This window comes from Quercus lobata, chromosome 2, assembly GCF_001633185.2.
Source record: "Quercus lobata isolate SW786 chromosome 2, ValleyOak3.0 Primary Assembly, whole genome shotgun sequence".
Lineage (NCBI taxonomy): Eukaryota > Viridiplantae > Streptophyta > Magnoliopsida > Fagales > Fagaceae > Quercus > Quercus lobata.
Genome location: NC_044905.1, coordinates 29,605,545 through 29,628,572, shown reverse-complemented (window position 1 = coordinate 29,628,572; position 23,028 = coordinate 29,605,545). Strand labels below are relative to the sequence as shown.

Below are 23,028 nucleotides of genomic sequence, written 5' to 3'. Positions count from 1 at the left end.
ATGATAGATCTAGATGAAAACAAATAAGAAACTGATCACATCAATAATTTGTAAAAATTTTGTAAAATAGTTTGTAATTGTAGTATTACACCATATATATTAGTATAAGGGGTGGAGATCCTTCCAAGATATGAAAGTTTTAAAATAATAATAAAAATATGACAACTTTTAGAGGGCAAAGTTTAAAAACAAAGACCGAATATACTTAGAGTGTGTTTGAATACTGTTTATTTTACTAAAAACTGAAAACAATAAAAAAATATTTTCCAGATTACTGTTCACACCAAAAACATTGTTCATAGATGACATTATTAAAAACGAAAATGCAAAAAGTGGGACGTAGACATTGAATCCAAACGCTTTCTTAAATTAAAATTTTTTATTAAAAAGTGAGAAGAGATCCGACTCCATACCCGATGGCTCGAACCGACTCAATTCCGATCCCTAATACTTGGGTCGGGTCGGGTTCCTACAGTCAAATCCCATTTATATGGGGTCGAGTTGGGTGGATGTAAACCAGACCCAACCCGATCTCAACCCTACAAGCTTATAATTCTAGATGACATTATTTTGGCCCAATAGAAAGCCCAGGCCCAAATTGCTTGTCCCGTTGAAATAAATATGAAATTTCTGTCTTCACAACCAAGCAAGCAAAAGAAAGTAGAAAGTAGAAAGTAGAATCTATACGAGAGGGAAGAAGAAGAAGAAAACGAACACAACAAACAATGGATCCCAAGCTCACAGAGGTCTCTCAGCTCTTCGAACGCTTCAAAGCTGCGTTCTCAAGGAACGACTTCGATACCTGCACTAGACTCCTCTCACAACTCAAGGTTTTCTTTTTTTACCGATTCTTCACATACATTAATCTCGCTACTCAAACCAAATACTCGTTAATTGTAAAATTTCCCACGAATTATTTTCTGGGTTTTTGTTGTTTTTTACTATAAATCAAAATTTGTTTGTGTTTTTGGGGCATAAGGGTTTTGATTGATACTGGGTTTTTGCTAAATCTGTATCTGAAATCGTTAAAAAATTTGGGTTTTTGAGATTTATATGGGTTTTACTTTAGGGTTAGAAAAGGAAAGATCTTTTGGTACTTTGCTTTGCTATTGTATGAAAAAAAATCTGTAACTTGTTTGTTGGAGTTGTTAACAATGGATTTGGGATTTGGGATTTGGGATTTTATATGAACTTTTTCTTCAAAGTTTTATGGGTGCTAGAGTGGAGGTTGAGGCATTGAGTAATTTTTTTGTGAGATTATAATAAGTATTGTGGCAACTTGGTTTAAGTGTGGAATTTTGTCTTATTGGTAGAGTGCTTGATGTGTGTGTGTGTGTGTGTGTGTGGGGGGGGGGGGGGGGGGGGGGGGGGGTGGTTTAATAGGCCTTAGTTTTGAGATTCTGGAAAGCTTTTGAATGTGATTTATGTGAGCAAATGCGTTGAGCCGAAGGCCAAAGATTTAGTCATATTGTTGTTCTCTGTTTTTCAGGTCTCACTGACACAATTCAGAAGCCTACCGCCATTGTTTGAAGCAACACCCAATGCAATTCATGAATTGAATTTAGCAAGTAAACACTCTTGGCTCATATTGGTTAATATTTTATGATCATTTGGTTATTGGTGTTGCAGTTGTTTCACTGACCTATACATTTTGGCAATATGAGTATTTCTTGTTACTTGATCATTAACAACGTGTGTCTTCACTTTAATTTTTGGTGCTGTATGCAAAAAAATTATCTGCAGTAGATTTGGGCATATGTTATGCATTAAAATGTATTAAACGTCATGTTTATTTGGCTATTATCTTGATATCCCAGAGGAGGTATGAACTAGTAGATCTTAATTCCTTATAATAAGACTCCAAGAATGGATACTCTTTTTCTTTTAGCCACCAGTGTATTCAGTGGGGTTGGAAATACGAGTTGTAACCTCTTTATCAATGTTACCATAGGTTATTTGATTTACCTATCATCTGATATAGATAGAACAATTATCAAATTTATAGATAGAGAAAATTCTGACTGGTGGGCTCCAAAATTATAGTGAAAAAGTAATTTTAACGAAGGTAAAAAATAGAGAAAAATAATCAAATTTATAAATAGAGAAAGCATAGAAGTATCTAATGTATCAAATATTAAAGAATGATATTGAAATAGACCCTCAAGTGTGTATTGATATGTGGAATATATAATATAGAGCATTGGTAAAAACTAAACCCACTAACTGGTGGGCTCCAAAATTATGGTTAAAAGCTAGAAAGCACGGATGCAGCTGGGAGAGTGCCACACCTGAGTCTGACGCGGGAAGCAGCGTCCGACGCAGGACGCAGCATCCAACGCGGTTGCCTACGCGTCGATGCTGCGTCTGAGTTTGTTTGTTTGTTTGTTTTTTTTTTTTTTTTTTTTTTTTTGGGATTCACGCTGAACCAAGCTGATTCGGCCAAAATCGAGCCATATCAGGTCGTATCGGCCGCCAACCGAAACAGGCTGAAATCGGCCTTGAATCTAGCCGGAACAGCCAAAATTCCCACCTCAAAGGCATAGTAATGTGTTTCTTGCCTTCTTCTTTCGTTGTTTTGTGAATTAAGGCATAGTAATGGGTTTTTTAAGAATATTTTAATAGTAAAAATATATAGAAAATATAAATAAAAATATTTTTAATAATTTTTTAATCACTGAGTCCCGCCGCACCCACACCCTATTTTTTCAAAAATTGCCGAGTCCCGCACCCGAGTCCCAAAACGCACCCGTGCTTCATAGGTTAAAAGAGAGAACAATAACCAAATTTATAGATAGAGAAACCATAGATGTATCTAATATATCAAAAATTCAATTATGATATGAGATTGAAATCAAGTTCTTTAAAAAGAGGGTAGGTGTAATGTAGGCCAAGTCAAGAAAAGGGCTTCCTTTCTTTTCTTCCATAGTAGTCTTAATGACTAATAGTTTGAAGCCTTAACAAAAGAAACTGGTTTTTTTGGCACTTGGTTCATTCATCTTAAGTCAAGTTCAGTTTCCTTATTCCATTTGGAGCCAAGAGCTTTTTAGCTCAACTAGCACCTCCTAGTATTTACAACGTACACTTCTAGGGTTCAAATCCTCCCCCCCAATATTGAATTATCTAAAATAAACTTGTTCAATTCAGAAATCTTAGTCAAGCTGATGGTGAGATCGATTTTTGTTTGAGGTTCAATGGAAATGATAGGAAGAGGAACCACCGCCTAATGGATCTTTTACTTTCATCATATCCCCCTTTGTGGTCCAGTCCTTCCTTAGGTTCCATTCGATGTTCTACTAATTCGGTTGCTTGGGAGTACGAGATAGTAACTTTTTTTTTGATAAATAATGTAAGAATATTATTAAAAATAGAAAGATTGCCAAACCGAGTACATTGGGGATGTACTATGGGGGCACAAATCAAGAAACAAAAGAACAACTGTTAAGAAAAAAAGAAAAGGAAGAACAAGAAAAGTGAGAAAAAACCACACTCCATTCAAAGAGAGTGTGTAAGAAGAAAGACTTAATTTCCAGCAAAGAGCATTCACAACTCTCAAAGCATCTAGCATTCATTTCTCGCCAAATGCACCAAATCAACCAATGAGGCACTAATCTCCAAATATCAATATGACAATGGCGCGCAAACTTTCCTTGCCAAGCCTCAAACAACTCAAGAACAGTATGAGGCATAACCCATTGAATACCAAACAAGCAGAAAACCAAGGACCACAACTCCCAAGCTATGGAGCAATGAAGTAGAAGATGATCCCCCTACTCCTCACACCTCTTACACATATAGCACCAGTCAAGCACCATCTCTCGTCTTTTACGAAGGTTGTCTGCAGTTAAGATCTTACCTAAAGAAGCAGACCAAGAAAAGAAAGCCACCCTTGGAGGAACCTTCGATTGCCATATCATTCTCCATGGGAAGGAAACAGAAGTAGGAGGGTAGAAGGAGCTATAGTAACCTCTAACCTCAAAACCTCTATTCCTTGCAGGTTTCCAACAAACCTTATCTAGGCCAAACCCCCGCATAGTAACTACTCATGATATCCTTCAATAACTTTCTGTGAAGATGGAAAGCAAAACGGTTATCAAGTTAAAGACTCAATCTTATTCTTTGGAAGTTGCTGCAAGTAGAGTCATCCTAAAAGCCCTCTTTTGGGCTCTTGTGTGAGGGTTGTCATAACTGTGTCTATTTTCTGTTTAATGACTTGCTAGAGTCCTATGAGTAGTCTTAATGTGACACATTCCCTATCTGATCAACGGCATCAATCGGCTAGAGAGCGGAGTTATTCTTCTTCCAGAGATGCAAAGTTGTCCCTCTACTAATCAAACCCTCAGTTCAATGGTCTTTTATTCTTCTTCCAGGGATGCAAAGTCGTCCCCTCTACTAATCAAACCCTCAATTCAATGGTCTTTGTCAACATGTTACAAGGCTCCAGTCTTGGACAGGTCACCATTGCTTTACTTAGAAAGGCAAAGCAGTAGCTTGCTGCTCACTTGCTGTCTACTAAACTTGCCTTCACTGTCTGTCTAGCCCCCTATCTTTAATCTTAAGTAACGTGAAGTCAAATCAATGAAGTGAACTAGACCCTCAAGTGTATATTAAAATGTGGTATATATAGGGTCTAAAATGTGGTATATATAGGGTCTGTTTGGGATTCACTTATTTTGCTGAAACTGAAAACTTTTTACTGAAAGTACTGTAGATAAAGGTAAAAGTTAGCTGAAATAGTACAGTGAGACCCATGAATAATACCAAAAAGTGCAGTGGGGCCCATGAACAGTAGCAAAAATAAGCTGAATAGTAAAATAAGTTGGCAAATATAGGATGTGTTTGGATACTGCTTATTTTGCTGAAACTAAAAAATTATTACTGAAAGTACTGTAGATAAATGTAAAAGTTAGTTGAAATGGTACAGCAGGGCCCATGAATAGTGTCAAAAATAAGCTGAATAGAAAAATAATTTAATTTTTCATTTCAATCCAAACACATAATCTATCCAAACACAACCATAATGTAATGAACAAGGAATAGTAATGATTTAAACGAGAATAAGATCCAAAGTTTTACTACCATGTCAAGGCACCATATTATTGAAGCGTTCTGTTTACTGTTTAATTAAACCTCTCATCATCTTGTATCTGCAGTCTTTAATTCTTTGTTTCTAACCTATTTTCTCGTGATTTATTATTTCTGAAAACTTTCAGGGGATATATACGAGCATGCTGTTGTTCTTAGTGTGAAGACGGAGGACCAAGATGCATTTGAGAGGGATTTCTTTCAGTTGAAGCCTTATTACACAGATGCTGGGTAACATCATGTTGCCTTCAATTCAGCTATTTTTTAAGTTTTACTTTTATTTGGAAATTATCAGTCTAGCATCCACTCTATGCATGTGAGGCCAAGCCATATTCATAATAAAAAGGAATAACATATTATTTTAAGTGCCATGCTTTTTCAAGTAAAATATTGATGCCTGTCTCCATTCACTCAGATCCTCCTTTGGATTAAGCATTTAAACATGAGGTTACAAGAACATAGAATTGAACATAAAGCCATAAAAGCTTTTGGATCAAACAACATACTTGCTGCTGAGTCTCTTCCGCTACTTAGTCTCTTAGACTTTTTTGGTGGTTCCATATATTATTTTAGTTTTGAAGCTATACTAATGAATTTATATTTCTTTTGGAGCAGCAACCGTCTTCCGCCATCCCCTCAGGAGCATCCAATCTTAGGACTCAACCTATTGAGGCTTCTTGTTCAGAATAGAATAGCTGAATTCCATACTGAACTTGAACTTCTTTCCTCCGCTGCTATGGAGAATCCTTGCATTAAGCATGCAGTGGAGTTGGAGCAGTCCTTCATGGAAGGGGCTTACAACCGTGTGTTGAGTGCTCGACAGACAGTGCCACATGAGACTTATGTCTACTTCATGGATCTTCTGGCGAAGACAGTCAGGTAGTTAGTCAATTGCTGTGTTTGGTATTACTTTAATGGATAAAAATGAGACTTTAAGTGATAGGTGACAGAAAATTACAAACAAGCAAGTGATTTACTCATTATGGATTATTTAGCTCTAAAGTGTTACATAAGTTTTCATCATATTCCATAAATTTTAATTTATATGTTCATACTTACTCTCTACAAACATGTTTAAGTTTGTGTTCTTACGAATTGATTTCTCCTGTCACTTTCAGAGATGAAATATCTGGCTGTAGTGAAAAGGCTTATGATTTCCTTGCAATTAGTGATGCGCAGAAAATGTTGTTGTTCTCTTCTGAACAAGAACTATTGGAGTACATTAAGGAGGTACTCATTATTGTCAACTGTTTATATGTTCTATTATTGATGAGTTCACCATAATAAAATGACACCCTACCCACCAGCAAATAAATATACCTTTTCTTTTTTCATATTATGTTCCTGATAATCTGTTGCTTGAATGCAGGAGCATTCTGAGTGGGAGATAAAGAATGGTTTCGTTTATCTCCAGAAGGCAAAAGAATCTACACCATGCAAGGAAATACCTTCTCTGCAATTGATCAACCAGACACTCAGTTATGCGAGAGAGTTGGAGCGGATTGTATAATTGTGTAGAAGAGAGCGAAACTGGCCATGGTCATTAGCTTAAAAAATTGTTCACTTTTGTATCTTAAACCTCTTCATATTTTCAGTTATCTAGGCTTTGCATTGCCATTCATTATTGCATAATGAATACCTTTCAGTACATTTTCAATTCTTAAAAGTTTATTATACGATTATTTTCTGAACTTGCATTTATTAGTCGCTAGGAAAAATGGGAATCACACTGCTGAATTGGAGATCATGGATGATTTCATCTCTAGTTCATTCATACAACAATGTTGTCGTATTTTATCCAGAAAAATGCTAAAATTCTTACTAATTTTATATTTTTTTAAAAGTTCAAAATAATGTGACAATGAATGTGATATTACTTTAATAAAATATTAATTTTGTAATGTAGTAAAATTTGTGAGGACAGAATTTAGGTACAATTTTTAAGTGTTGTTCTTAGGTTTTTTTTCTTAAAGATTTAGCTATATAATTTTTTTCTTATGGGATGGAAGTGTATTTTTAGTAAATATTGTCATTGAACTGAATTTTAAGATGAAAATTTAAGGGACAATATTTAACTACTTTATCTAAAATTACTCTTAATATCTCCGGTTCACTTGGTTATCTATGTAGAGGTAAAAGTACTTCCGAAGAGAAGGCCCCAAGTTTGTGTAATTTATGTCCTAATAAGATACCCGCAGAGAAGGTACACCCAGAGTGACATGCCTTATTAACTCGGAAGATATTTTCTAGCGGAATTCGAGGGTTAATAAAACTCATAATACTTGGAAATGACCTCTTGCTTAGACTTCCCCTCCTAGCTACAATGCAGACAAAGGTGTACGACTCAGCCAAATACTAAAAAGTGAACTTAAATATTTATTATATCATGTAAATTCAACCTTCAGATAGAGAATCTCAGCTACCCCATTATTATGATTTCTTAATTAATTGTGTCGGTTCCACTTACTTTTGCTTTTTCACAACAATTCCCATCTTTTCCACCAATACAATTGGACTCATAATAAATGACCTGAAGTCTGCACCACTTAGCTAGATTGAAAAAGCAATCTCTCAACCTAAGCTCATCCACACCTCCATACCTCTTAAGCCCTATAACTCATTTTTGTAATTTAATTTCACAGGTGGGTTTGTTATTCCCATAAAACAAGACTCAAAATTCAATGGACTGTATAATTTATTAGTTTAGTCATAAGATACTATGTTTTAGAGCTATCCATTAATGTTCATAAGTATTTTTGCATGTGCAAGCCAAGTTTTTTATAAACCCCACAATGATTCCATGAATGATGTAACCAACAATTGAGACTTAATTTCTTTTCCTTCAAGTGGCGGGTCCCGGTTTTGAAAATAATCACAAGGATGACAAGTCTCAAAATTCAGAAGGCTTTGGACTTGTATGGAGGCTTTTCTTTCCCCAGGTTTTGAAGAAAAGTCATTCTCTGCAATTCAACAAAAATAACTACTAGTATGCAGGTATAGTTATTTTGTTTTCACATCATGTGCACCAATAGCTAAAGGTTTTCATTTACCTGTCTTATCCTCGTCCTGTTACTGATCGTTTTCACTTCTAATAATTCACTAACTCTCTCTCTCTCTCTCTCTTTCTCTCTCTCACACACACTGCAGCATAGAACAAAAGGTTCATAATATCTTTTTCATTCATGCTGAGAGTTCTATGTCAAAAAAAACTTTATACTATAAACGAAGCCCCATAACTTCTGTTGTGGTCTCCTTGAGCATTTGGATGCTTATTTAGAGTCTTGAGCTTCACTGTGAGGTGGGGTTTGGATTGCAGTCCCAGATCACAACTAAGATGACTCAGGTGTTTGCTCTTTTTCTTCTTTACATCACTTCTCTTGGGTTCTCTGTTGTATTTATTTGATTAATATAGACTTCTCATCTCTGTCTTTTGAATTAAAAACACAAGCAAAAGATAGTAACACAAACTGTAGAAAATGAGTGTTTTTGTTTTTTTTTTGAGATGACTTCTCATCTGGTTGATCAGAAAACTAAAAATATAAATATAAAAAAATTTTAAAGTTTTATGTTTTTGCTGCTTTGGTTTATACAAAGTGAAAGAAAAAAAATACCTTAATTATTCCAAAAATTATTATGAGGCCCAGTTGAGAAAAGACCATTCTTATTCTGTCGACACACTTTTATTTTACCCTTGAGCCCTGCTCTCGTCTAAATATGAACTTTTTATACTGTCTATATTTTATACCTTATTATATGCATGTATAATTCAACAGTGTTAAATATGGTATCAGTTCTAGATGTTATGTTGGTAATGATCATGAAATTAGGAGTGACAAGCATAAGAATTATCCATAAAATTTACTTATTACGCAACATTCTAAGTTGACATTTAGTATGATGTTACCACGTTTTATACAAATATTTAGAGAGACATTTTAATTTTATCAAGAGTAGTATCTATCAAAAAAAAATTTTATCAAGAGTAGTAATGATTTTAGTAACTATCTTAGCATGTTAAGATGTTGTCTCATTACATTGATTAACAATTCAGTTTCTAATATAATATCAATAGAAGAGACAAGCTATCTATGGTGATCTGATATTATTTAGATTTTTATAGTGAAAAATAAAATCGTCCTCTATTTATCATACTTGCCTCTAATTGTTGAACTCAATCTCAACAACCAAATGGAAGTCTGGGAATCATAACATGGACTTTATAGGAGCAGTTGGATCTTGTCAATGAGAATAGGGTGGCTGCAGGTTTTATTCTGGTTAAAGAGTTCAAGGCATGTCAAACTGATTGTAGAGCTTTGTTTTGGTATTCATTATTTTAGCAGGCCAAAAATACCCTTTTCATGGAAAGTGTAGATTCTTCCTCTTATGTTTCTGCAAAGCCAGAATCTTCCCATCATGATGAACTCTTCATGCAGCAAAGGTTGCACTTTTCAGATAGTCTCAAGGTACTGTTCTCTAACTTCTTTTTTTCTTTTTCTTTTTTCATGAACTAAGCAAATATTTTAATGGGTATGTGAAGAAATCTCCTTACTAATATCAATGTTTACTCATTGAGTTCAGGTTCCAAGTTAGCATTCTCATGACTTTATTTTTATGAACTGTGATGGCCCCATGTTAATATATTGTGTTTGGATTTGAGTTAGCGATCCTTCAATTTCAGGCAAACATATAAAACAAAAAACAGATTTATTTAAAATTTTCCTGCAAATTGGATTACAATAGTTCATTTCTCACAAATATGTTTAGGACTTGAAGAATCTGAGGAAACAGTTGTACTCAGCAGCAGAGTATTTTGAAGTATCTTACAGTAAAGAAGATCAAAATTACATGTGAGTCACCCCAAGGTTTTTTTTTTTTGTTTTGTTTTTGTTTTTTGTTTACCAAATGGCAAGTTAATGCTCTATTTGAGAGTTGGGGAACTTCTCTTTTTATCTTAACTTTTATTAAAAATAAATTTGCGTAGAGCTGTGGAAAGCTTGAAAGATTATGTTATTAAAGCTTTGGTCAATACCGTGGACCACATGGGTTCTTTGGCGTACAAGGTTAATGGATTTTTGGATGCAAGTATCTGTGAGCTATCTAGAACTGAGCTTAGGTTGTCTTGCATTGAACAGGTATTCCTTCTGTTCAGTTTACTATCATTCAGCATATGCATATCGGTTGAGACTTGAACATCATTTCCTTTACCAAAAAAAATGTGTGTATTATATAAACCTACTCATAACAATTTCAGAATGTAGGATTTTCAACCTATTTCCTGTTTTTTTTTTTTTTTTTTTAACTTAAAAAAAATGTTTGTTGGAAATCTTAGAGAATTGGAACATGCCAATACTTCATTGATCGTGGGGGCCTTTTTCAACAATCATCAGCACTAAGATTTCCAAAGCATCATAAGCGGTACATCCTACCAGGCAAGTATGTTCTTCTCTGCTATTTATTGTTGCCTTAATTTAAAGCTAGCAATGAGAACTTCATTCTTACCTATTTGGAAAATTTATAAACATGTGTGTGTGTGTTTAAACTTACCTGGTCACCCCATTGTTTTGTTCAGCTGGGGCAACCACGGATGCTGTTGACCAGTCTCAAGCTATGCATCACATTGTTAAAGAGGACTTCTGTCAGTTTAGAAGTGGTATTATATTTCATCTACCCTAATGATGCATGTGGTGTTAATAAGCATGACATCCTTACATTTAATGCCTAGTTGACATTTTAATTATTAGAACAACATAATGAAATTCAAGATTAAAGCCTCATTTTTAATGGCCTAAAAACGTCTCAACAATTTGAGAACTAGCATTGCTGGTGCCCATCATACAAGCTATACTAGGAGGAGGCTAATATTTGTCTTTGTGGATTTTGGCAAAGCTGTTCAGGAAACAACCAGTGAGATCTCTCCAACAACAGTCAGGTAAATGTTGGCACTATGGTGGATTTACTTGTGCCTAAACATACACAAGCTCACACTCTAATTATAAAATAAAATTCTACTGCAGAAAAGGGCACTCTGTGATAAGGTCTGCACAATCTTCCTCAAGACCTGGAACTTTTCAATTCACAGAAGTTGCATCCAATAAAGCACTCGGTTTGTACAAATGTGTTTTGTTCTATTATGGGAAGAACGTTATTACCACTATTACCTCACAAGTTCATTGGTGTACTTGTTATATATTCTGTATTGATCATAATTTTTTGTTTTCCTACTAAAACAGAGAATCGAGCAGTCTCACCATATCGCTTTTCTTTCTTACGTTCTGGATCACTTGTTAAGAGATCAAGTGCTATAAACTCATATACTGCCAATCAACGAGTAAGCATATAAAACCATGAATGCTGAATAGAGTATGCTGGCAGCAATAAAAGTAGACCGCATCATATGACAGAATTCATGGTTCTCATTCACTGTTAAAAAGCAATAAACTTCTAAACTTTTTAAAAATATCTATGTTCTTTGCAGTTCCCATCAGAGCCCCGGAGACAAATTTCATTGCCTGTTCATGTTGAACGAGTTGGGACTAAAGATATTGGACAGCATTCTGGAAAAAGCAATCGGCTGTTTAAGGCCCTGCTTAGCATGAACAAGGCCAAAAGGGAAGGTGTATTGTACAAATACTTGGATGAGAATTGAAAAAGGGAAGAAGAGCAACATGTTAGGAAGCAGAATGACTTAACAATGTATAATTGATGGTTCTTGCCCTGCATGTCTTGCCACTAGTGCTTCTCTTTTGTAAATTGTACAAGACATTTTCCTTTCTGTTCAAGTCTTACATTGATAAAATATGATATGTACATTTTGAGGGACTGCACGTATAAACTTTAGTTCATGAGGACTTTGAAATCATATCATATTGTACAATATAGCGAATATAGTCTCATGGGCATCACTACATGGCAATGATACAATTGGGCTTACATCACGTTTCATTGAGATTTCTCTTCAGCTAGTTTAAAGATAAATAAGGGCAATCTTACAGGCAAGACATTCAATTTTCCATGTTCATGTTTTGAATCTTTTGATGATCATGACGTTCAAGCTGAATGATTAGAAGAAATGCAGTATGTTAGATGATTGCATGTACAATATATTTACTGATTCAAGATAACGAGGCATCACCATTTTTGGATTTGGAATAACAAATGTACGAGTAATATGACACATTGCTATGTATCAGCCACTGTTTGAAATCCCAGATCAAAACCAGGGCAGTGATTTACTTCCCTTGCACATGTATGCTCCTCAGGAGTCTTTCTAAAACTATCATTAAATTGCATAAGCACGAGCACTGGAACTTGATATGCCAAAAGCAAAAGGCTATATAAAGCTTCCATAAAATAAAAAACAAAAGGCTATAAAGGCCATGTAGTGTCAGCTTCCACATTATCTGAATTAGGTTACACTAAACAATTTGCAGCAGGCATTGTTCCTAAACCAAGGCAAAGAATTTGCAACAGGTAAAGTAAGATGGAATTCACTGTATAACATATAGAGAAAAAATAAGCACCAATACTGAGAGCTAAAGAACAATAAAACGTCCAGTACTGTTTTGCATGTCTCTATTTTTGAACTCAACCAAACCAGGCACTATCCTCAGTTGAATTCCTTGAATCATCATCTGGAGTTCTGGACATTCCAGTAGCAGTTGAATCTTGCACATGATTTAAGAAATTAGGATGACTATTTTATTCTGGTTTTAGGCGTCAAGACAGTCCAAACTGATTTTTGAAGTTCAACTTGGTTTTAATTATTTTAGCAGGTCAAAAAATAATCAACTCATGGAGAGCGTGAGTTCTTACCCTTCCAATTGTGCCTTGCAAGGAGCTTCTCACCATGATGAACTCTTCATGCAACACAGACTGTTCTTTTCAAATAGTCTCAATGAATGTTCTCTCCATAATTTTCTTTTTGGGTGTTGACATGATAAATGTTAAATCAAGAAGAAAAAGTTATTACATTATCATAAGGTTCAGACTTAAACCATTACTCATATTGGGTGTGGCTAATTTTCATAAACTGCAAACCGCGATAAGCCAAACTCAACCTTCAGTTGCACTTTGAGACAACCTTGTTTAGCCAGTCCAAGCTCAACAGCTTAATACTTGATTCAAACCCGTTTGGACTTGTGAATAGTAAATACTGCTGCAAACTATGCATTTGCAAAGGTATCATACCATCATCAACTTCTTGAAACTGTCTTGCCACAATACAATGAGATTCCCCTCAGATTCATTGGGATTTCCCCTTCAGAGATGTAACCAACCAAAGAAAATTGCAACAAGCATGTAGCAAGACATTCAATCTTTCGTGCTAATTGTTTTAATTACCATGACATTCAAGCTGAATAATCAGATTTTCATAAAATAAAATAAAATAAAGTGCATCAGACAGTTGGAAACACAACAGTTGGGTTATTTTGGTCTTAATACTGCCTCCCATGCATGTACAATTGTGTGAATTATGTGACAAAATATTGAGTAGGCTCTATGTGAGTGATTAGCTCATTCAAGATAACAGCACATCACAGATATATGGTAAATTGTTATGTATCAGATAATTTTCAAAATCCTAGATCAAAACTAGGACAGTCATCTATTTCCCTTGTACATGTATGCTGCATAGAAGTCTTCCTTACATCATCAATAAGACCATGAGAAGCAGAAGCAGTCAAGCTTGATTTACCAAAAGCAAAATCTCCATCACACCACTTGGCATCAGCTTCAACTTTGTCTGAACAAGGCTGAAACAAACCATTTGCAACAAAAATACATCAATTTTAAACCAAGCTTAAGGTTTCACAAACAAGAACTATAAAAATGAAAATCATAAAAGACAACAGAAAAAGAAAGAATAGCTGTACACCAGATAAACATTTATGTAGTATGATGAAAGCATAACTGACAAATAGCTTAACTATTTGGATTCCAGCCAATACTTTACAATAAAAATATTAAAAAAAAAAAAAAACCCAACTGTGTTTGGTTACATTAATCTTTTTCCACCATTGAGAGTTCAGACTACATATTCTTAAAGATCTACTACACTATTAATGTTGGGCTTCACCTATTGTAACAAACTGGTATTTTGTGCTGACATCCCAATTGTACAAAAAAGACAACAAAACTGTCCTAGGACAGGATGTATATGCACAAGTTTCCATAGAGAGTAGCCTTAGTGATGATCTAGGATCTAAATGGAAGTTGAAAAGTGGCAGATAAAGATAATAGAGAGAATTATGGCCAGACCTGGTGGGAGTTTCCATGGTTGACACCCTTGGACAATTCACTGCCATTACAACTAGATGTTGCTGCAAAATTCGTTCAGGTCAAGCTTTCTATTTAGTTAAATATTAAAATTAAAAAAATAGAGAAATGTAGATGCACAATATTATATTAAAACTTGCCTTCCCAAGACATAAGATCAGGGGAATTCCCAATGCCTATATTTTTACTTGATTCTCCCATGCCTAAATTTTGACTTGATTCCACAACACCTGCATTTTGATTTGATTCATGACATTGCAAAGATGCTCTCACTATTTCACCATCTTCAGGAAAATCCAGTACAATAACATCTGAAAATTGATGTCCCTTAGTAGAGGAAGCTGGTTCAATTTTGCAGTCATCCATATTGCCTACAACATTGCTTCCCCAAGCCGTAGGTTTTTGGAGGAAAGACAAGATTTTATGGGCTGCACAAATGGAAACCATGAATAACTGGCAGATAGATTTAATGCAGCAATGAGTTGAGATCAGAAATGAAGTTTATTAGACTATTTAATTATCTTTAAAGCAGACCAAAGTTTAACATGACAGATGAACTGAGTGTCTCTAGGACTGATGCCATTAGACATTCTATGGTAGGAGATACACGGACCAATCCTCAATTCTGTTGAGTGTATAACGTAACTAATGGCTATTTAAGAAGTGAAAGGCAGAAACAGAAGCGCTAGGACCTCATATTTTACAAGCACATTCATTCCCTCACAAACTTCCAAAAGCATTAAAGAAAACTAGAGATGTATCCAAAAATTTAAATGGGACACCCAAAAGAGTACCATTTTGCATAAAATCTACGAAGTGTGACTTGGCCAACATTAGTTGCATTAGAAATCATACATCTAGCCTTGGGCCTGGTGGCAGGACATTCACCATTTTTTACCTTCTAAAACTTTATATTATGTAGGATGGGAAGATATAAGGAAACTTGTATTATGTAAACAAAGTTAATGTGCCACCAAAAAGAACAAATGATAAAAAAGAAAAGACAACTTTTTAAAATTTATAATGTTGCTTTCTGTGATGCAGTGCAACCTTTAACTCACCGTCACGCAAAGGCTTTTCTGTAGGTACTCTGCTGCTTAATTTGATCTCATCTACACTAGAGATGCTAAATTTTGAATCTGAATCTTTTTCTGAATGTGCATTGATTTGCAGTGCCCCTGTACAGTCCAAAATATTTTCATGAGGGAAAATCAAGACCTGGGCAAACATCGAAATGAAAATACAATGAAACAGGACTAGAGCCAACAGCAAAACTCAAATTAATCTCTTCATCACATGACATAGATATTGATGAAACTAGTTTAATTTACCCTTTGACAATTGACACCCCAACAACATGATATATGAGAACTCAAAAAATTAGCTTCCCACAACAGAATCATACCTTCAGGACTTATATATGGCTCACCAACCTCCACCAAATATTTTGGTAGTTCCAGCATACTTCCCGTGCTCATGTCTTCTGATAAACTGAGGAATTTACTGCTCAGGATGGTTTTATCTTCATTCAGTAAGGTAACCTGTGATACTAAACAGTATTACTTTTTCAAAGGATGATAGCCTCTAAAGTATAACCTGCATCCCTACACACCTATGAAAGGAGCTTCAATCAAGTTTAAACGAACCTGCATCCGGAAAGAGCCACAAAAGGCAATTTTGAGGATTCCGTTGTGATATTTCTTGGCCTTTTGAGTTATCTGACTAGTATATAGAGCATGCCATTCTACATGGCAAAGGAAAAGTGGTTGGATAACACTCACAAGACAATCAAAAGGAATTTTCTAAAAGTGCAAATTTAAATGCAGGTGCCACCCAACTATCCCGTAAAATAAAACAAACATACAAAATATGCCCACCATTGCCTGTATCAGTAACCTAATTTCCTGAACCATATGATGCTGAATTTCTAATTTGTAGATTGATAAAGACCTGTCTACCAGACTATTACAAAAAAATCATAATTATTATTTCAGACCCTAACCATTTAAGTTTTGTTTTGTAGCAGCAATGAACCAATACTGTACAAAATTCAGTTTTAGGGCCATGGGCCATGTCAGAAGGTGAATGCTCACCATCTGAAAAATCACAAGAAGGAAAATAAGGAGTAATACAGGTGTCCAAACAGATATTTTTAATTAAAACAATTATAAGAGATGAGAAAGTATTTGTTACATTTATAATAACTGATGGTAAGCCATTACAGGCAAGATGGATAACTTACAAGTAATCAGATGAGAGTAAAAGAGATACTGGGAATAGATTTATCTTTATTTTTTACATATTTTATTTAGAAGAGTATCGAGTTTTTTTTTTTTTTGATAAATAAATTAAAACGTTATTAAAACAGATAATAAACGATTAGAAGAGTATCAAGTTGATAATAAACAATTACACTAACCCTTTACAACGGATTTTCTGTCTTTATGACAATCCTGTTGCCCATGCATTAATCCTGATTTTTTAATGATATTTCCATCTTTCCCTTGAATATTCAAATGAATCAAATCTGCTGGAGATTTATAGTTTCCTTCAGGTTCTGCAATGTCAATCAAATGAGCATCAAATGCTATTGATTCACCAGGTCTTATAGCTTCACCTTTCTTCAGAAACCTGCTATCTATAAGTTTCCTGCTTGCATCATATAGCAACACCTGAAAAGGGACCCAAAAAGGAAGCTTATGCATCAATATAGACAGAACACCAGTGAAAGAAGAAATAAAAGCAAGTCAATCTAGAAACTAAATATATCACTTTACAGGGGATGCTTAATTACATTGTTGCTCAGTCAGTTATGCAGTGGGTGACAGGGAAAAGTAAAAAATCAATGATATGAAAAAATTAATTGAACGGGTCTACACCAAGGCCAACAAACAAGACAATTATCTTGAGACTAAGACAAACTATAGTTCTGAAATCGACCTGCCTCCCCAGGGAGCCGCAAATTGCAAGTCGCAAGAAACCGTCATGATACTTCTTGGCTTTTTGAGTTAATTGTGTAGTGTACAGGACCTGCCATTCTATATGTAAAAAAAATGACATATTAACCTGGGAAAAAAACAGAAAAGAAGATAAAACAACTAGGACAATATGCAATAGATCCCAAGGGAGATCCGAGATTCCACTGCAATGTAAAAATAATAATAATAATAATAAAAGAATCCTAGACGAGAAACAACAATCAATTTTTGCTCTGTTATTTTGACTGTGTTGATTGTTGAACTAATTGATGAAATTAGGCAAATCAAGTTTCTGTAAATGCACACCAGTTGCTTTAGAATTATAAACATGGAGACTCTAGAAAAGCCAGTTTTGTTGCATTATTCTCATTCATATTGATCTTTGACATGCTGCAATGCCAATGCATGACATTCACAATTATGCCTGTATCAGAATATGATCTTCATACATGACAGCATAGAAACAGCTGTAAGCTTCAAGCATGTCACAAGTATTGAAATTCCAATGGCCTTATAAATAAAAACTATTGCATTTGATGAATATGAACAGCTCAATTACATAGCATTTTTTTATTCATAAAGCATTCCAAATGAAAATATATACATAACATACAATCTGAAACGCATATGGGGAAATGCTAGTTAAAATATTTATTTTATTTTAACTTCTATTTTTTAATAATAAGATTTGAACTTAAGGCTCATCCCACGATTCCCTTTACAACCTGATCCAAGGTACGGTTGACAATGTAGCAATGACATTTGAGTTTCTCAACCATTTTTAGGACCAAAACTTCAGCTTGTGAGATAATAAGGGTCACAAAATGGTATTAACGCAGTAGCAAACTCACAAACTGACCTGTTAAACTAGTATTTTCTGCATCCTGAATACTCTTTGGTGCTCCATACTTGTCCAGTTCACTCTTCTCGAACTCTGAAATGAAATCAGTAACATTTTGAGGATGAAGAATCATGCTAGCAATCATATGTCAGGGACAAAACTCCATTTCAACTCCCAAAACAAGGCAAAATAAAGTGGGGCTGGAAGGCCCTTGGAGCACAGATATTTGAAACACAAAAGTATGCAAATGCTTCCAAATCCCAAAACTAAAGCAATATATCAATTGTAAAGGCATAGAAGACTAAGGGAGAGAAAAAACAAAAGGTGAAAGTACTTTAAAGCGGCTGAGGAGGTAGAATACATTAAACAATCACTGTGAGAAAGCAAAAATTTGAAGAATTAATGTTGATAAATATAGGAACCAACCTTGGCCAACAGGTTTATTGAGGTTAATAAAGTTCTCTTGTCCATGCATTATCCCATTTTTCTTAACAACATTGAGATTGTTTCCTTGAACATTCAAATCCATGAGAGGCTTATGGTCTCCATCAAGTTCTCCAACTTCAACCAAATGACCATCAAAAGCTACTGATTTACCAGATCTTATTACTTCATCTTTCTTAAGGAACCTGCTATCTAATAGTTTTCTGCTTGCATCAAATAGCATCACCTGAATAGAGACCCGAAAAGCTGAGTGTTAAAGTCAGGTACGCAATCAAAATAAATTAGCTTGGAAAAGGACATAAAGAATGAGTGAGTTATTGAATGGTTTTTTATTTTTATTTTATTCAGATCAACAAACAAGATGAATGGCCTTGTAAAAATAAATTCAATGAAAATAGCAAGTCAACCTGCCTCCCAAGAGTTCCGCATGTTGGAAGTCGTAGAAATCCATCATGATACTTTTTGGCCTTCTGAGTTACTTGTGTAGTGTACAGAACCTGCCATTCTATATTGCAAAGGGGAACACTTTTTTTTTTTTAATAAGTAAGTAGAATTGCTTTATTAAAAAAAAGAACACTTTATGTTCACCATGGTGAACACGAAGAGCCAAAAAAATTATAAAGGAAAGCTTGCAAAGGGGAACAAATTAAACAGCTAAAGCAAAACTAGGAAGAAATAATTAACAGAGAAGAATGCAATGAGCTGAAGCAACAGGAAGCAACAAGTATCAATTTGACAATTAACCAACCCTTTGTCATTATAGCAATGAAAGTTCTGTAATGCTTCAGCATTTCATAAGACACATTGCCCAAAAGAAAAAAGTCATATTCACAATGCAGTAAAAAAAACTTGTGTCCATCAAAGGCACAGCAGCAAATTAACAATCTAACCTGTTGCGCTTGGTTTTTTTGTATCTGGACTACTCTGTGGTGCTTTATACTTGTGCAGTTCGCTCTTCTTAAACTCTGAAATGCAAGAAACTTTTAGAAGCTCACCAGGACCAGGTGATAAGGCCATACATGCATTACACCAATGTTAGGAAAAATGCACTTCTTTTGTGGGGAAATCCTTGAATGCTGATTGACTCAGACAATTGTTGTCTTTAATGAAAAGTAAACAGTAAAGCTAATAACATCTGAACTGGATATTTTCACCAAAAATTTAGGTTGCCCAGTAGCATTAGTCTACACCAGCTTAAATATGATCCATTACTTTATGTGTCAAAAACCCAATATCCTCTTATTCTAGTGATAAACTACCACTTGTCCCAAAATAGTAAATGGCGAGTTTAATCAAATAACTATTAATCTGAGACTCCGCCCCACATGTGGGCTGAGACTTCCCCTCAATAAATGAGGCCTAACAAGTGAAATTTTTAACTTTAAATATGAGATAGAGTGGAAACAGGCTTCAAATCCTAGACCACCAGCTCTACTCTAATACCATGATAAAGTACCCCTTATACCAATATGTTAAGTTGATAGAAAAGTGTGAATTTAATCACTTAACCATTAATCTAACAAATAACAACTAGCCTTCAGAGAAAAAAAAGAAATTGACATTGCCAATGTTGTATGAAACTACAAATCAAATCATCTAAGTCATTATCCTAACCTCTAATAATCTTCTGTGATGGGCTCAAAGTTGGCCGTGCTTTGTTCATCTCCACATTGTTCTTTCTATCTTTGGCATGGAAAGCAAAAGAAATAAACAAAACTGAAAACGTGACTGAAAACTTATTAACTGAAAAGTTCTTAAGCAAAACATCTTAAGGCTAAATACCAAAAGAAACCGAATGATTCCTAAACTTTTGTCCACGCCAATGATTCGGTTTCTCAGTGATTTTCTCATCTCTTCCTTGACAATTCAAACCAGATATTGTAGGCTTATGATCACCCTCAGGTTCGCCAACATCAATGAGATATGCATTGAATGTCAGTGTTTCACCGCAACTAACTGCTTCATCTGTCTTCAAGATTCTGCATTCCAATAGCTTCTCGCAATCATCGTAGAGCATGACCTGTATACCAAACATCAATCCAATATCAAATTCTAATTTCTTCATAATTTGCTTAAAAAAAAAAAAAATCATGAAAGATAAAAGCATAACTTTCAAGTAAAGCAAGCCTAATACAACAAAAACACCTCGAGTAAATCAATTTCGGATCTTAATTTTGATCCAGAAAATGCACAAGCCAGTTTTTGTAAAATTAAAATTTATAACCACCTTGAATAACTTTATAATTTGCTAAAATTAAAACTTTGATGAAAGATAAAAGCATAATCTTCTAGTGAAGCTAGTCTAATACGACAAAAACACATTGAGTAAATAAATTTTCGAAATAAATTTTGATCTAGAAAATGAATAAGCCGGTAATTATAAAAAAATAGAAATAACAGTCACATTAGCTTGAATTTATAAGTACATAAACTACGAATTTATATACAAATTTGATCGTTCGAGCTCAGAATTTTGCAACATTTCCGGTTAGTTTGTCTAATTTAGAGAGTGCTTAACACGAAATTTCAATAATATTTGCTTAATTCAAAAATCCAAGTAAAATTAAAATTTCTCGTCAATATTAGGGCTGGAAATAGAAAAAAAGAGTAGAAGAAGAAGAAGAAGAAGACCTTGTTGGTGGAGAAGTGGAGGTCTAAGAAACCGTCTTGGTAAACCTTGCGCTTCTGTTTCACGTGCTTTGTGTATGTCACGCTCCACCGCTTCACCTCCGCCATTTTCAGAGTCACGGACTGTCAAATTGTCACCAATGAATGGAGCCCTGAAGCCTAGTCTCGAAGATACACTGAAAATATGCCAGTGGCGGGACGCGGGAGTGAGTATGTTTATGAATTATGAATTGCTCTTTTTCTTTTCTTTTCTTTTTTTGGAAGGGGTTTGAAAATATGCTATTTGCCTATTTGGTCTCAACTCTCAAACTATCTATTTTAAATTTTAATCCGGAATTTTTTTTTTTTAAATAGTCTTTGAAATTTTTTTAGTTATTTTATTACAAATAATAGGTAAATCCATGTGTCATCATTTAATTGGGTCAACTAGCATATGTGATAAGTTGATGTGCTAACAATGAAATACAAAATATAAAGGAAAATCCAAATTCTAAAACTTTAAAGTGTTAAACCTTTATTTATTAAGCAAACAAGACAAACTTAAACCCAAATGTAAATTTCACTATTAAATGAGTCGAGTTTAAACATTATAATGTGTTTGTGAATAAACTCAAAAGCATGAGACTTGATTTCTATTTTTATTTGTTTACAGTTTAATAGTTACAATTACAACAATGAGGAAGGAGGATTTGAACCCTAATTCACCAAATATAATTTTTTTTTTTTTTTTTGTTTTTTGTTTTGAGAGAGAGTTTCAAGATATGACGTCCGTTCCTAATGATAGTTCTTTATCATCAGACCAAGACATCAATCAATTTTTGGTGTAAACAGGGATTGAACCTCTGATCTCTTATACAATCATTAAAGACTTTACCAGTTGAGTTAACTGGAACTCACAATATAAAACATTATATATTCACACATAGACATTTATAAAAACATGCTTAGATATAACTGATATTGAATTATAAAAAAGAATTTGCTGCAAACTAAGTTGTAACAACTCCTGCAAAAATGCATACATGTCAATGCCTTAAATAGATACTTGTCCAGACTTATATTTAAATGAAAATTTTATTGTCAAGATTGAATCTTTTACCAAATAGCCACTTGATATATGTGCATTTTGCAAAAGTTGCTGCAACTTAATTTGCAGCAAATCCTTGCTCTTGAATTATCTCAGTAAAAAATTTCACAAATAAATTATATTATTATTTATAAATTTAGTTATGATATAATAAGTTAGTTTTGTAGTAAAAATGAGGTGAATCTCATTTTCATAATTTCATAAGCAAAAATATTCTATCTAATTAACTCAAACATAATAATTTCAATTATAATTTAGTTCTTAATTATAAGTATTAATATGTGAAAATTTTGTAGTTGTAGCATTTATCATATATGAACAAAAAAAATCAAAGTAATTCATGAACAAACAGGCTTGAGTTTGTTAACAAAAAAAAAAAAAATTGAATTAAGTTTGAATATATAATTTAGTTTGTTTTACAGTTCTGTCGATGACCAAATCAAACCCTCATTAGTTGGGTTTTAAACTTGTAAAGGTAATATGGATTGGGCTGGATTGAAAATTCATCAACCCAAATACATCCTTGAAAAATACCACAATTCCAACCCAACCGATCCATGATTGATTACTACTGGCTGCATAAAGGCTGTTTTGACTTTTGTGTGGAATTGACTGTTGTCCAAACGAAGTCGTTTAACCTAAGGAAAACGGGAAAAAAAAAAAAAAACCCAAAACTCATTCTTTCTTTTTCT

General features: G+C 34.2%; 3 protein-coding genes across 8 annotated transcripts; 2 read left to right on the top strand and 1 right to left on the bottom strand.

Moving 5' to 3' along the window:
* Positions 1-636: 636 nt before the first annotated feature.
* Positions 637-6,773, top strand: LOC115975246 (26S proteasome non-ATPase regulatory subunit 8 homolog A). Its single transcript, XM_031095956.1, has 6 exons — positions 637-830; positions 1,490-1,568; positions 5,211-5,313; positions 5,698-5,961; positions 6,201-6,312; positions 6,452-6,773. The coding sequence occupies exons 1-6, from the start codon at positions 726-728 to the stop codon at positions 6,590-6,592; spliced, it is 804 nt and encodes a 267-aa protein (XP_030951816.1). The 5' UTR covers positions 637-725; the 3' UTR covers positions 6,593-6,773.
* A 907-nt stretch (positions 6,774-7,680) lies between these two features.
* LOC115975245 (protein ABIL2-like) lies at positions 7,681-12,028 on the top strand. Of its 5 annotated transcripts, none has more exons than XM_031095952.1 (11): positions 7,683-8,076; positions 8,230-8,425; positions 9,423-9,545; positions 9,847-9,929; positions 10,064-10,214; positions 10,412-10,511; positions 10,652-10,732; positions 10,969-11,011; positions 11,097-11,185; positions 11,313-11,410; positions 11,558-12,028. In XM_031095952.1, exons 2-11 carry the CDS (start codon positions 8,417-8,419, stop codon positions 11,726-11,728), a joined length of 948 nt encoding a protein of 315 aa, XP_030951812.1. In that variant the 5' UTR covers positions 7,683-8,076; positions 8,230-8,416; the 3' UTR covers positions 11,729-12,028. The 5 variants fall into 5 exon arrangements, with proteins under 5 accessions (XP_030951814.1, XP_030951812.1, XP_030951810.1 ...); XM_031095950.1 differs by having other exon boundaries at positions 7,685-8,076; positions 9,420-9,545; XM_031095954.1 differs by lacking the exon at positions 8,230-8,425 and having other exon boundaries at positions 7,681-8,076; positions 9,420-9,545.
* A 1,461-nt stretch (positions 12,029-13,489) lies between these two features.
* On the bottom strand, positions 13,490-21,521 carry LOC115975243. 2 transcript variants are annotated; one of them, XM_031095948.1, is made up of 15 exons: positions 21,253-21,521; positions 20,404-20,641; positions 20,236-20,304; positions 19,512-19,586; positions 19,029-19,126; positions 18,604-18,847; positions 18,196-18,270; positions 17,299-17,396; positions 16,778-17,030; positions 16,005-16,102; positions 15,764-15,899; positions 15,420-15,536; positions 14,499-14,786; positions 14,341-14,402; positions 13,490-13,835 (listed from the first exon to the last, which is right to left on the bottom strand). In XM_031095948.1, exons 1-15 carry the CDS (start codon positions 21,355-21,357, stop codon positions 13,656-13,658), a joined length of 2,136 nt encoding a protein of 711 aa, XP_030951808.1. In that variant the 5' UTR covers positions 21,358-21,521; the 3' UTR covers positions 13,490-13,655. The 2 variants fall into 2 exon arrangements, with proteins under 2 accessions (XP_030951808.1, XP_030951809.1); XM_031095949.1 differs by lacking the exon at positions 20,236-20,304.
* Positions 21,522-23,028: the final 1,507 nt, after the last annotated feature.